The 14786-nt window shown below is 41.0% G+C and overlaps 1 protein-coding gene across 3 annotated transcripts in view; it reads left to right on the forward strand.

Annotated features, from left to right (window-relative positions):
* tet3 (tet methylcytosine dioxygenase 3) overlaps positions 1 to 14786 on the forward strand; it is a 51874-nt gene that overhangs the window by 9301 nt on the left and 27787 nt on the right. The window contains exons 1-2 of one of the 3 annotated variants that reach the window (XM_057329015.1): positions 437 to 1892; positions 2356 to 2412. Coding sequence is in view for 1 of the 3 variants with exons in the window: in XM_057329017.1 (XP_057185000.1) it covers positions 2356 to 2412 (57 nt within the window). In the remaining 2 variants the exon portion in view is untranslated. Of the gene's footprint in view, positions 1 to 436; positions 1893 to 2355; positions 2413 to 14786 lie in introns of those variants that run through there. The other 2 variants (XM_057329014.1, XM_057329017.1) reach the window with 2 other exon arrangements.

Genomic DNA, 14786 nt, shown 5'->3' on the forward strand with positions numbered 1-14786 from the left:
CTTAACACCGCAACGTATCTCGGTGCTACGTACATCAACGATTAGCCTTTGTGGATTTAATTTCACAACATTACATTCATGTTGATCGTCACTTTATTTACACAAAGGGTAAATAGCTCGATGACGATTTTGTCCCACAGCGCAGCCTTCTGCAGTCTTACGGTACTGCCGGTCCGCTCTCGTGTTCTTTGCGCAGACGCACACACACACACGAACATGGTATTGCTGGAACTTCCACATTGCGTAATCCACTCACATCACAACTGCTGCGTCACCCAACGTCCTCTCGTTCGTAAGCCGTCGGTGTAGAATGTGCCGTCCCGTGCTTTCCTCAACCACGCATCTCTTCCTCTCGGTTACGCTCTGCTTAGAGAAATGAGAGGAAAAGCCTGAAGTGTTATGTCAAATGAAGCCAAGCGATCAAAGCAATGTGGATGTTCCTTGTTAAACCGATGTGACGTTTGCATTGTAGAGTAATGTAGATGCTATTTTCTGCTTACGGACTTTATGAATGGACGAACGTACGGCGGTTTCGCGCAGATGATTATTACATCAGTGTCTTGTTTGGAAATGACCACATAACCTCACTGTTTGGTCTTCTAGATGTTTTTGAGACTGGCCAGCAGAGGTTGCAGTCTGCCCTGCATGACTCGTACTCGGTGTTTTTTCTCTATGGAGTATTTCGTTCTGTAGTGGTATTTTAGCCGGCGTAACTATGTGTGGTATGCACACACACGCATCACACGGTCATTCAATCCTGAGAGTCTTAACAGCTGTAGGAAACGCTGAAAGTATTTTTAATTCTCCGAATGACATTTGCGGTGCCAACTGCATAAAAGATGTAAATGGTGTCGCATTCTGATTTGGCGTCTATAACAGGCTACATTTTGGGTTGTCGGCATACAAGTCGAAATTTGTGTGTTTTTCTACCGCAGCTGGTCTTGTTTAGTCATGTGTGTCAGACACGTGGTGCCGTTGTCCATGGCTGGCTAAAGAGGAATGGCCATTTGTGTATCAGTGTGTTTCTCTGTCTTTGACGTTGTTCTCTTGTGTTACGGCACCAAACACACAGCGTGCACGTGTGCAGTCCAGTCCAGTTGTTGCAGCCAGCCGAGACGCAGATGGCCCTCAGTGATACCACATTCCAGATGCATTGTTTAAGGAAGGCGAGCCCGGGTTAGATAATTGACAGCCACAGTGCGCAAGAGAGAGAGAGAAACCCTTCCCCCCCGTCCGGCTACAGTCTCACAGACGCACATGCACACGCATTGTTCACAGCACGCGCCCCCCTTTCTTTCTTGTTCCGCCCTCGAGCCCGCTCTCTATATGTCTCTCTCGGTTTCACCCTAGCAGCAGAGCGCATAGGCGCCTCCGATTGGTGGACAGCCTTTCTTTGTGAGCTATCTGTGGCGTGACGTCGCCTCGCGTGTGTTTGCGAGTACGTGGGTCGCCGAGTGCGGGGGGAGGGAGAGCATTAGCATCACGTATTCTGTTAGCTTTTCGTTTGGTGGGTGAGCGAGCGAGAGGGGAAAGGGGGGCCGAGGAAAAAAATAAAGAGGGAGGAGGCAATAGTGCAGCACTGATAGCGATCGCTTTGCCTTTTTAAAAAAATGCTCCTGTGTGTATGTGGTCGAGCCATGAATTGGAGGAAGTGAGAGAGAGGCAGGGAGGGCGAGAGCGAGAGCGTACAAGAGCTAATGTAAAACAGGATTAAGAACACAAGATGGCTTCCTGAATGGACAGAGACCAGAAAGAAAGAGAGAGAGAGAGAGAGAGAAGAAAAGAAAGAGATAGAGAAAGAGAGAGGGTCGAAGAGACAATGGTTTGGGTCTTCTGATGGGGACACATCTTGCCACCAGAGAACAGCACACGAAGACAGCAAGGCTGAGTAGGTAAATATTTATTAGCAGTGTAAAAAATGACAGACAGTTATGGCAGATGGGGTTGGGGGGGGCTATTCTTTTCGGAGGGGGGGCTCAGGGTAGAAGCTGAACGGCATTGGGTTATAGAATGGCTGGGGTCAAAAACAGATAGCCGGCTTGAGCTCCTTGTTGAATGTCTTTTTATGATGTACATGTATGTTTTATGTCATATTTGATAGAATTGTGTTTAAACATAAAGAATCCTTTGGTAATTTTCTATTTTATGTGTTAATGATCTTGTCATAATCAAAAGCATCTTATGTTATAGCAGCTTGAAAGCTCAGTGCAGGGAAAAAAGATCTGTGCTGTTAGGAATTATTATTACAGCCTTTGGATGCTTGTATGTGTTGTTTGCATGTCAATTTTCATGCCACTTGTTCAGTGTTCTGAATGCATGTTTTCGTTCTCCTTTATTCCATGCACGACCTGGCAGGTGGAATATTTTGAAGACATAAAAGCTCGGTCCGTCACCCCAAACCTGGCTAAAGAGGTGAGATAAATAACTCTTCTTCTGACCTTGGCCAAGTTGTCCATGTGTGTATCCTCTTACAGAATTGGCGCCGTACTGCCAATGTCATCTGTATTTGATATTCTTCATATCGCCTGGTGTACGAGCACGGCTCCCAATACTTCAACATTTTAAGCTGACGATTTGTGCTTTTGCATGACTCAACAGGCTCATTGCGTACCCAGATGGAGTGTGACAGTTTCGACTTTAAGCGACAGCTGCACCACCTGTGTGCGCAGGTGTGAGTTGGTGTTTGTGGCCTTCGTGTCTGTCTTATACCGCAATCCCAGTTCAACATCAGGGGGCGTTTACAGTAACATGTCGTAATGCGTCGTAAGATGCCAGGCAGAAATAAGAATGAGAGGATGGTGGCGTAGAGCTGGCGGGCACGGGCTCTGGTTTAAAGGGACCCGGGCTTAGCGCTCATTGGAAGAGAGGGAGGCGTGAACTTCGCCTGGCAAAGAGAGGGGAGAGGAGGAGGTGGCCTTTCTCTCTCTCTTTGGCTCTATCTCGCTCTGTCTGTCCGTCTGTCAGTCCGTCCACTTTTCTCTCTCTCGCTGCATCCGGCCCGGGAGGAAGAGTGGCGGGCGGGACTGCCAAAGTTTCCAGTCATCTGAGGTAAAGAGAGTAAAAGTTAATGGGTCACGCGAGCACGCATGCGCGATGACGACACTGCTATTTGTGTGAGCTAGCACGTGGCGGAGTGTTTATGGAGTAACATGTAGCGTCAGAGTAAGACAGACTCAACGGGCACTGAGAGCTTTGGTGCGAGTTAGCGGCGACATTGTCAGAGAATATGCGGTTTTATCTGTAGGTGTAATCATCTCCACTGCGCTGTGGTCATTTTATTCCTGTAAAATCAGACAGACAGTCTCTCCAGCACCGGCAGTGTCCGTGTTTGCGCTTTGAATGCTCCATGCCGGATTTAGCTTTAGCCACGACACAACATTCACAATGTGTAGACTGTGACAATCATATAATCAAAATAACAGAGTTAGTTGGAAATGGACTAAGTTCACTGTGTGCCGTCACCGAAGCCTTTCGCACACACACACACACACACACACACACACACACACACACACACACACACACACACACACAGACACAGGCTTACCTAAGCTCACACAAACGTATATTTATATCTTACGTTCGGTCTCCCAAAATATTTTGTTGGCCATCACGTCGCTCTTCTCTCGCACATCAGTGTCTCTCTGCCACAAATCGTCAGTTTGCTGTGAGAGGATTGTTTCCGTCACGTTTATTTGCTCCCAAAATACTTTGTGAAAACCATGGATTGGCATTGTCAAGCTTTGTTAGGCATTTGGCTATAATGCAAAACGTACTGTCACTATGCGGTTTAACACGTGGTGACGCTAATGTTCTTCTGTACATTGTCTTATTCTTATGCAAGTGCTCAGCTTTACCCTGTAAGACACAGAAATGGTAAAATTGCCATTTTAAACGATACCTGGCAATATGAAGGTCATTGGAGGCTCCTTGGAGAGAAGAAGAGGTGTTGTTTCTGTGTAGCGTTTCTTTCCTTCGGCTTGGCTTTCGATTGACGTAACGAAATCGTGGGGATAACCTTAACATGAAAGCGCTCTAAGATTGACTATAAAAGCTGACTGTGCTTTACCCTGCGTGTTTGATCTATGGAGCAAGCGTACATCATCACCCCAGTTTGTTCATTTAAAAGACTGGAAAGAACGACCACATTAAAGCGCTCATGGAAAGTCTGTAGTAATGGTTCGTTTCGAGGTGCGAGGAATCCCCTAGCGTGACGGGAAAGGGTTAACGCTGACCTAGATTTTGCAGCAACAGTGAGTGGCAGATGACATCACCGCTGTAATTATAGTTCAGACCCGCCCCTGAGGCTGCTCACATGATTTGATATTTGTGTGTATGTATATCTGAACGTGCGCTTGAGGGGAGATGGTTAGTGAGTGTTTAAAGCTAAAAAAGCGAAAAGCAGGATGTCGTTTGTTTTTATTTCCATCGGTGCACTTGAAATGATGCCGCTGCTTGTGGATTTGTCATAGAAATTATGACCCTAAAATGAATGAATGCATAGATTGGTTGTATCCTAGCGCTGCCACTGTGTGAAATAAACAGCAAGTGTGTTAGACAAAAATTCTGTTCACTTTCGAGAAAGCTGGAGGGTAAAAATGTTAGCCCTGTTAATTATTTTTGTAAACTGACGCTTCAGCACGATACGTTTTCTGAAACCAAACACAAGCTGCAGTCTAAGCTTATTGTTTGCATAACATCACATGGTCTGTTTTTTTTCTGTCTGTTCGCCTAGCCAAACGTTCCAAAGTCCATTGGACTGCTCGACAGTAACATTTTTAGTGAAATATACCATAAGTTTGTATAACATACAGGGACTAGCTTAGCGTAATTATTAATTTTATTGCAATGATACTTGCGAAGTGTTTTACTTCCCAAAATTTAAAGATGCACTTTTTACAGATTTACACAGACTCTATATTATACAGTCTTTATAAATGTACTTTTTTGAATATTTAATTGCAATACTATTTTAAAAAACCAAACACCTTTCCGAAAGTACAGTTTATACATAATCAGGTCATTCCTGTTCTGCTGTAGCTTTTGAACTCTGTAACTTGAAAAAAGAGCTAGACATACAATAGATGCTATTCATGGTGCATTGATAGTTCAGTCAAGATTGAAATGTGAAAATTTCTTTAAAAACTAGCATCAACATCATGTACATGTCATCCTGTTTTGTATTTAAATGGGCTAATAATACAAAATGGTTTGTGTATGAATGTTTGTAGAGATAGAAAGTATGTGTGCGTGTTTACATTGACTGTATTTACACAGGATGCCTTACAAAACAGGTTAAACATGTTCGTACACTGCGTATAAGTGACAGCTTATTGCTTAATGTTGGGTGGTTGGAAACTGATACGATCTTCACAGCTAAGAGAAATGGTTGCAGCTTCTTGTTTCCATGGCAAGGAGGGCATTCTGATGAAACATTAATGTGCTGAACCATCATAAACGCACTTGAAATTGCGGTTGTGTGAAGATGCATTAAAGATAATACAAGAGCATGTGAAAAACGAATAGTAAATATGTCGCAGTTAGACATAGAAAGAAATTCATGGCGTAGCTTGTTTTGGCCAAATGCACATTTGGATCTCCTTTTCAGCTTTGGCCTTCATGCTTTTTATATCCAAGTCTGTTGTTTTTGTAGAGATAAACACACATGCTCGTCCTTCACGGTGGCTTGTGGCTTTGCCACTCCTGTGGAATGGATGACTGCATTACTGCAGTTAATGAAAAATGAATGGACAGGACGTACCGTGGCACATCAGCTCAATAAAGGCGTGTTATCTCTCTTTTCATCTTATCCCTGACCCACGATGAATGTCATTTCTACCTTGGATGGTCTTTCATCCTGCACACACTTATTCCTCTGGCGAATGGGCAGCTTTTTATTTCTTGCTCTACCTGTTGTACAGTATCATTTTATTTATGCATTACTAGAAGATTGGCCTTCACTCTGCAGCTCAGACGTTTTGGTCTGTTGAGGCAAAGCAGTGGTGCATTTGCATGGCAAATGTACAGTGCATCCGGAAAGTATTCACAGCGCTTCACTTTTTCCACATTTTGTTATGTTACAGCCTTATTCCAAAATGGATTAAATTCATTATTTTCCTCAAAATTCTACAAACAATACCCCATAATGACAACGTGAAAGAAGTTTGTTTGAAATCTTTGCAAATTTATTAAAAATAAAAACGAAAAAAGCACATGTACATAAGTATTCACAGCCTTTGCTCAATACTTTGTTGAAGCACCTTTAGGCTGTAATTGGTGCCAGTCTTTTTGAGTATGATGCTACAAGCTTGTCACACCTATTTTTGGGCAGTTTCTCCCATTCTTCTTTGCAGGACCTCTCAAGCTCCATCAGGTTGGATGGCGAGCGTCGGTGCACAGCCATTTTCAGATCTCTCCAGAGATGTTCAATCGGGTTCAAGTCTGGGCTCTGGCTGGGCCACTCAAGGACATTCACAGAGTTGTCCTGTAGCCACTCCTTTGTTATCTTGGCTGTGTGCTTGGGGTCATTGTCCTGTTGGAAGATGAACCTTTGCCCCAGTCTGAGGGCCAGAGCGCTTTGTAGCAGGTTTTCATCGAGGATGTCTCTGTACATTGCTGCATTCATCTTTCCCTCGATCCTGACTAGTCTCCTAGTTCCTGCCGCTGAAAAACATCCCCACAGCATGATGCTGCCACCACCATGCTTCACTGTAGGGATGGTATCGGCCAGGTGGTGAGAGGTGCCTGGTTTCCTCCAGACATGACGCTTGCCATTCAGGCCAAAGAGTTAAATCTTTGTTTCATCATACCAGAGAATTTTGTTTCTCATGGTCTGAGAGTCCTTCAGGTGCCTTTTGGCAAACTCCAGGCGGGCTGTCATGTGCCTTTTACTGAGGAGTGGCTTCCGTCTGGCCACTCTGCCATACAGGCCTGATTGGTGGAGTGCTGCAGAGATGGTTGTTCTTCTGGAAGGTTCTCCTCTCTCCACAGAGACATGCTGGAGCTCTGTCAGAGTGACCATTGGGTTCTTGGTCACCTCCCTGACTAAGGCCCTTCTCCCCCGATTGCTCAGTTTGGCCGGGTGGCCAGCTCTAGGAAGAGTCCTGGTGGTTCCAAACTTCTTCCATTTATGGATGATAGAGGCCACTGTGCTCATTGGGACCTTCAATGCTGCAGAAATTTTTCTGTACCCTTCCCCAGATCTGTGCCTCGATACAATCCTTTCTCAGAGGTCTACAGACAATTCCTTGGGCTTGGTTTGTGCTCTGACATGCACTGTTAACTGTGGGACCTTATATAGACAGGTGTGTGCCTTTCCAAATCATGTCCAATCAACTGAATTTACCACAGGTGGACTCCAATCAAGTTGTAGAAACATCTTAAGGAAGATCAGTGGAAACAGGATGCACCTGAGCTCAATTTTGAGTGTCATGGCAAAGGCTGTGAATACTTATGTACATGTGCTTTTTTGTTTTTTATTTTTAATAAATTTGCAAAGATTTCAAACAAACTTCTTTCACATTGTCATTATGGGGTATTGCTTGTAGAATTTTGAGGAAAATAATGAATTTAATCCATTTTGTAATAAGGCTGTAACATAACAAAATGTGGAAAAAGTGAAGTGCTGTGAATACTTTCCGGATGCACTGTATATGAAAGAAAGGTTGAGACAAAACAGGACATGCAATGCTGCAGTGCACTTAGTAAGGTTTTCTAAGAGGTACTGGCCCTTTAAATGCAGCTACGCCTGACTTGAACATATGGGGAGCTAATCTTAGCCTGGCAATGAGCCACCGTGCAGGGCTGGAGAGAGTGTATTCTCATTTTGGACTTCTTTTGTCATAGAACTTTGCCAGAATGAGGTTTTATGATTGGGATGCTTAACATTTAAAATGTACGTTCAAAGCCGATGCTTCAGTGGTTTATTTGAAAGCCAAATGAAATTAACCTATCCTGGCTTATGTATCAGGTTTCCTCTGCGTGATGTTGTCCATCTATCTACTTCACCGCAATTGTCTTTCCAATTCTGTCTGTCCTTCTTCTCTTTCAAGCTTTTGTCTTCTGCCATTCTGCTATTTTCTGCTTTTCCTGGCTCTCGAATCCCCTGTTCATCGAATTTCACCTGTTTTTTTCCTCTCCTCCAAAACTTCTTGCACAAAGACCACTCTTCAGTCCATGCTCCGTCCCATACCGCCTCCTTTCCCACCATCTTATTGAGTGATGAGGGTCGCTCCTCCCTTCCCCCACTTTCCTTATGTCTGTTCTGCTTTGCTTCTCTCTCACTTTCTCTCTCTCTCTCTCTCTCTCTCTCTCCTTCTCTCTGTCTGTCTGTCTGTCTCTCCCTTTCTCTTTGTGGGGTGAAATGAGGAGGGGGTGTTCATTTGGGGTGTGCTTACTGACTTGCATGTGCCATGTGTCGGGCACAATGAATTATGACACACATTTACATCCATTCTACATCTCCCCACCATACCCCAAAGAAAGAAGCATCAGGTCAGGGATTGCCTAGAATTGGGTTTACACAAAACAAATTGAGTAATAGAAAAACTAGAACATGGGAGGAAAGTGTTGAGGGGGTGAGAACAATAGAAAGATATGAAGAAAGGAAATTACAAAAATAACACTATGGGAATTACCAAGCAGATGGGGAAATGGAATGGTTAGTACAGACAGACTGACAAACAGAAGTGGGTATCTTGATCTTGAATGAATGTCTGGGGTATTCATGATCTGTCCCAGACGTAATGCACTCAATGACCCCTAAGCTGCATGCTCACGTGCAACGGTTTGCGTGTGCACTCGCTTGCAATCGTATGAAATTCTTAGAAAGCACCTTCACATTCCTCAAAGTTTTACTAATCGGTCACCTATTTTATTCCACATGTTGTATTTGTGTATGTGAGAGTTTGTCCAATGCTGTAAACTGAAGGAAGCAGATTAATAAACAGGAAGGGTGTGTCTTTGTCTGTTGTTGTTGTGTGTGATATGAGAGAGGAAAACGTTTGGAAGGACTAGTTGCAGGAGACAAAAAGTTGTCTGTGTTTTGCTGTGTTCAGCTCTTCCAGTCATATTTTTAATATCCTTAAATTTGTGCATTTAGGAATACTAGCCAAACAGAACAGAAGAAAAGATCAATTAATTTCTCTCTTGATTTGATTCCAGTTTATTCAGGTGCTTGTTCCCTGTGGATAAATTAATTACTCATGCTTCGGTTTTGTGTTTTAAATGTTAAAATTACTAATAAATAGCTGTGTACTGTAATAATGTGTATACATTACACAATGATTTTGCACATTTCTGTGAATTCCAGCTTGTGGAATAAGTGTTCATGCTACTTTGTGTGTTTCCTATGGGTGTGAATGTGTGTTTCTATTTTGTTGTGGGTGGTTTTGTGTAGGAGAGCTGATTATTTTGTGATTGTGGGCATATTAGAGAGGTGTGATGATGAGCTACAGATGAGTCATAGACCGATGAACCAAAAGACAGAAAGTGATTATCATATGCTATGCTGTATCATCAGCATATAACGGTTAACATGTTACTCATCGTTTTTCTGAGAATCTCTGAATCTGAGAATTTTAAAAAGCATGGTTTTGAATCAGACATAGGCTTTTTCTGAATGTTGCTGGTAAGGAATATGAATGCCTTTGTTATGTGTTGCTGTTCTAAGAGTTCACAAATTCGTGTTTGATAAAAATGGCTTTGTTTTTGGGCAAATTAGGTTTTTGGCTAATTCATCAATCCTCGTTGTACGTTTACATTTATACATTTACCGAGACACACCTGAAGAGTGATAACTTGATAGAAAGAGCATTTAGAAATGACCTTTTTCTTTTGGGTCGTGTTGAAATGGCAAACCTTTCCATGTATCATTATGGTCTTTCTGAGACCTGTGAAGTTTCACATCCCCAATGTCTCTTATGTTTTGATCAAATATCAACTGTCTTGTGACCAGTGTTGGGTGTAACTAGTTACTAAGTAATTAGTTACTGTAATTTAATAATTACTTTTCCCTTGAAAAAGTAAAGTAAGGGATTACTAAAAAAATTCTGTAATGTAATTAGGGGTCAAGCCCCTAAGGGGCGGAGAATGCATTGTGGTCACAAGTTATAAGCAATTATATTGAGCTCTTAATGTCTCATATCTGCTCTGCAGAAACTAATCATCAGAAATGTCCACATGTATTTCCTTTTGTGCCCTTGTAGGGCTTGACCCCGCAATTGCTGCTTGCAGCTATATTTACAGTTACTTCTGATGTAATTAAACTAGTGCTGTCAATCGATTAAAAAAATAATCGGATTAATCACACATTTTCTGTGATTAATCACGATTAATCGCACATAACAATAATATTTTAAAATATACTTTTACATTTGAATAATTTCACATTTAATCTTCAAATTGATGTAGAAACAACATATTTCTTTAACAGCGTCATTTTATGAATGAAAGAAAATATTTTGATAGTACTGTAACTGATGTCTCTATTAAATTGATTATTTTAACATTAATTATAGCCATTCAACAATATAATTGAGAGCTATCATGAAATATACAGAAATTGAAAGAAGTTCTTAAACACTTTACAGTCTTTAATGCTAAATTATAAATTAAATGCAGAAGAATTCTCATTAAAGCTACAAAATCACATTGATTTCTTCTTTTATTTTGTTCTTTGATTAACATTAGTGACAGGAGTCACAGCAGCACGTTTAAGAACGCTGCCCCTTTAAGAGCTGTCTCAGTACGCAGATCTGACCGTCACCGCACTCCCATTTTCACAACTCTTTGCATTCATTTAAGATTTTATTTTACACTTTGAAGTCTTGCTTAAGAAAATGCTAGACAAAACGGGCTTTCTGACATAATCTTGTATGGTTTTATCCATTCAAGCACGAAAGAGAACTTAACACGGATGCGCTGTCTGACAGAGATTCACCGATGCAGCCTGTATACACCAGACTGGACCTCGCGTTGCGTTTTGCCACGTCCCACAGTTTAGAAGCTGTCTATCTTCATTGAACGCGTCAAAGCAACAGTTTCAAATCGCGCTTAAGTGGTTTAAAAGCCTGTACATGAATAAGAGCGTGATTACATAATGTAACGCTAGACAAAAAATGTCAAAACAAACGGATGCTGCGTTAATTGCGTTAAATATTTTTCACGCGTTAATTTGAAAAAATTAATCGCATGCGTTAACGCGTTAACGTTGACAGCCCTAAATTAAACTAAATACTTTGTGTATTATATGTGTGTGCAATAGTGGAATTGACATAAAAATTCAAAGTCTAACTTTAAAATCTGTGCTTTAATGTATAATTCTCACATTTGTAATACTTTGGTCAGTTAATAAGAGTACTTTATGTAGTTTCATATTATTTATTTGAATGAATTAAAAGAGCTGTTTCATGTCTATCCTTGAATCACTTAACTCATCAAGGTTGATATAGGATATAGAAAGTAATTAGTAATAAGTGATTAAATACTTTTTAGAGAGAGTAATTTGTACAGTAATCTATTTACACTATTGAATATGTAATTAGTAACTAGTAATTATTACTTTTTCAGAGTAACTTGCCCAACACTGCTTGTGACTGTGTATGTTTGTGGCTTGCTTGGTTGGGTTTTCTCCTATTTTAAAACACACAAGACAACTCTAGCATTTAGAGTAATGCAGAAGCAAGGGTCTTTTGTGCGGTTCCTCTTGGGAATCAAGATTTTCTTGTATAGTTTGTTGAACTGATAATATGGGCCAAGTATGTATTTACGTTGATGTTTCAGTTGGTGTCATTGAGGTTAACATGGAGATAACACGAGCAATATTTTTTTTCTTCAGCGCACCATTTCTTCATCTTTGTTAATGTTAGTTATTACAAACTGTTGATGGAACTCAACTCAACTCAACTCAACTCAACTCAACTTTATTTATATAGCGCTTTTACAATTTTCATTGTTACAAAGCAGCTGTACATGAGACACATTGACTACAAGCAAAACAATCAAAGTTGTACCTGCAAAAACAAGAAAAGGTTGAAAACACAGAAGACAGACACACCCACACACAAAACACTCCACACACACAACACGCACACACACCAACACACACAGACACAGACACACACACACACACACACACACACACACACGTACGTACACAGACAAGTACGCACACACACACACGCTCAGTGAGAGCACACATTTAGGATAAAGGAGAGAGAAGCACAGGTCAAATATAACAGATAATAAATTCCTATATGCAATATTAATTAAGTAAAACTTTAAGATTCTAAAGCAGCCCCCCCGGTCAGGCAGATAGTGCAAAAACAGTATGCAAACGGTGGCGAGGAACCCAAAACTCTAATCGAGAAAAAAAACCTCAGGAGAACCCAGGCCCAACCAGGGGATTCCAGTTCCCCTCTGGCAAAAGCTGCTGCCTCTGCACAAGCTCCAGAGAACTTGCACAACAAGGCTAAATAAAATAAATAAACTTAATAATAAAATAAATTATAGTTTAAGATTATCATTAATAATCTAATAGCATTTGAAGTTTTGTGGTGAAGACATGTCAAGAGACCGCGTCCTTCTTTATCCAGCTCTATCATCTCAGCTCTTGTCAGGTCCCCACTTCCCATTCTCCGCTCTACCATCAGGTCAGGCCATGAACTGCATCCTGCTCGCTGTGGTAACCTTGGAACAATGAGACAAGACTGGCTGAGAGTAGAGTACTGTTCTGTACTCTTTGATGCAACAAGTACATCAGTTGTGTTTTTGGTTCCGGTTGATCTAACTAATGCAGCCTAAACCCTCTGAAGATTTATATTATGGAAGAGTAGTGTATGCAAGATTAAAAAGATGCGTCTTTAGTCTAGATTTAAACTGACAGAGTGTGTCTGCCTCCCGGACAGTGCAGGGAAGACTATTCCAAAGTTTAGGCGCTAGATAGGAAAAGGATCTACCACCTGCACTTGATTTTGAAATTCTAGGTATTACCAACTGACAGGACGCCTGAGAGCGTAATGCACGTGAAGGACTGTAATACAAAAGGAGTTCATTCAAGTACTGAGGAGCTAAACCATGTAAGGCTTTATAGGTAATAAGCAAGATTTTAAAGTTAACGCGATGCTTTATAGGTAACCAGTGCAAGGTTGACAGAACCGGGCTAATATGTTCATACTTTTTTGTACGTGTAAGAACTCGAGCTGCCGCGTTTTGGACCAATTGGAGTTTTTGTAATAAGCCTGCAGGGCAACCACCTAACAGTGCATTACAGTAATCTAGTCTTGATGTCATGAATGCATGAATTAACTTCTCTGCATCTGAGATTGACAGCATATGACGTAGTTTAGATATATTCTTAAGATGGAAAAACGCAATTTTACAGGTGTTGGCGACGTGGCTCTCAAATGACAGATTACTATCGAATAGAACGCCAAGATTCTTTGCTGACGACGAGGGTTTTATGGAACATCCGTCAATAGTTAAACAGTATTCTTGGTTGTTACTTATAGCAGTTTTCGGTCCAATAAGTAACACTTCCGTTTTGTCCGAGTTCAGTAATAAAAAGTTGTTACTCATCCAGTTTTTTAGAAGATCATTGTGCATTAACTAATGTTAACAGATACAACTTTTTGGTTTTGTAAATTTTTTTATTTCTTATCATTAATATTAACTAGGGATGGGCATTTTTAATTTCGAGTACTGGACAGGTTTGAAAAACGAGCACTCAATTAATTTGGGGCGGGGCATTAGAGGGGGCGGGGCGTGTCCTTTATGGTGACAAAAGGATTTTAATTACAACACTGATACGAAAATTTATGTTGATAAAACTACGACAAGATTGAGTAAATAATTAAATCAACACTGTTAGATTATAAAACAATTCAATGTCAATGTTTTTGAAAATACAGTAAACATTTAAAAGAAATATCAGCATGAGGTAAGCATCATATCTGCCCTGTCACATTTCTGTCTGTCAGTGTCTGACGGTAAAGTCTCTTATGCTCGACTGACTTGTCTGTCTGATAGTCGTGGTCTCACTTTACATTTTGTGTCCAAATTATTTGGTGCGGAGCAGGGTGAGCGTTTTTAATACGTTCTTATGAACTTGAGCGCATGTTCACGTGGCTCCGTGAGCGGCCCGAATACAACACTATAACAGATATTCTGTGCCCCCTAGATGCAGCGCGAAGAGACGCAACAAAACGCCTTGTTTGGTTTCTTTTAGCCTTTTTCCACGTTGCATCGCGCCGCTTGCGTGCGGTGTAAACAGAGTGTAAGATGATAACAAATCAAACTTTTAGTAGATTTGTATGTTTTGTATGCAGCTTGGCGCTGCACATTTTGCACTTGACTGTATTTTCGTCAAGTTTATCCTGCGTGTTTTCTATATGCCCTTCTGTGCTCCAGACTTGACTCTGGACCGCAAACTCTCGCAACGCAACCAATCAAATCTCACCCCAAATGTCAGCATAAGCAATCAGAAAGAAAGAAAATAATTTCGTTTAAAAATGTATTTGTAGACCAAAACGATCATCGTTTTCATCATCGATCGTCACTGTCGCGTCCAAGTACTTGAGCCCATCCCTAACATTAACTGAAATTAATAAAGTTGTTTATGATATACAGTATACATGACTATACATGTATATAACTATACATATATATTTGTTTATATATAATATGGATATTTGTGTTTGTTTTGCTTAAATAGTAGTTTATGTACTATGTAAGAGTTGTTTCTTTATGTTATGGTTTAGGACTTACTTTTAGACCTGTAGAATGTTTTT

Source organism: Triplophysa rosa, linkage group LG2 (genome assembly GCF_024868665.1).
Source record: "Triplophysa rosa linkage group LG2, Trosa_1v2, whole genome shotgun sequence".
Taxonomy (NCBI): Eukaryota; Metazoa; Chordata; class Actinopteri; order Cypriniformes; family Nemacheilidae; genus Triplophysa; species Triplophysa rosa.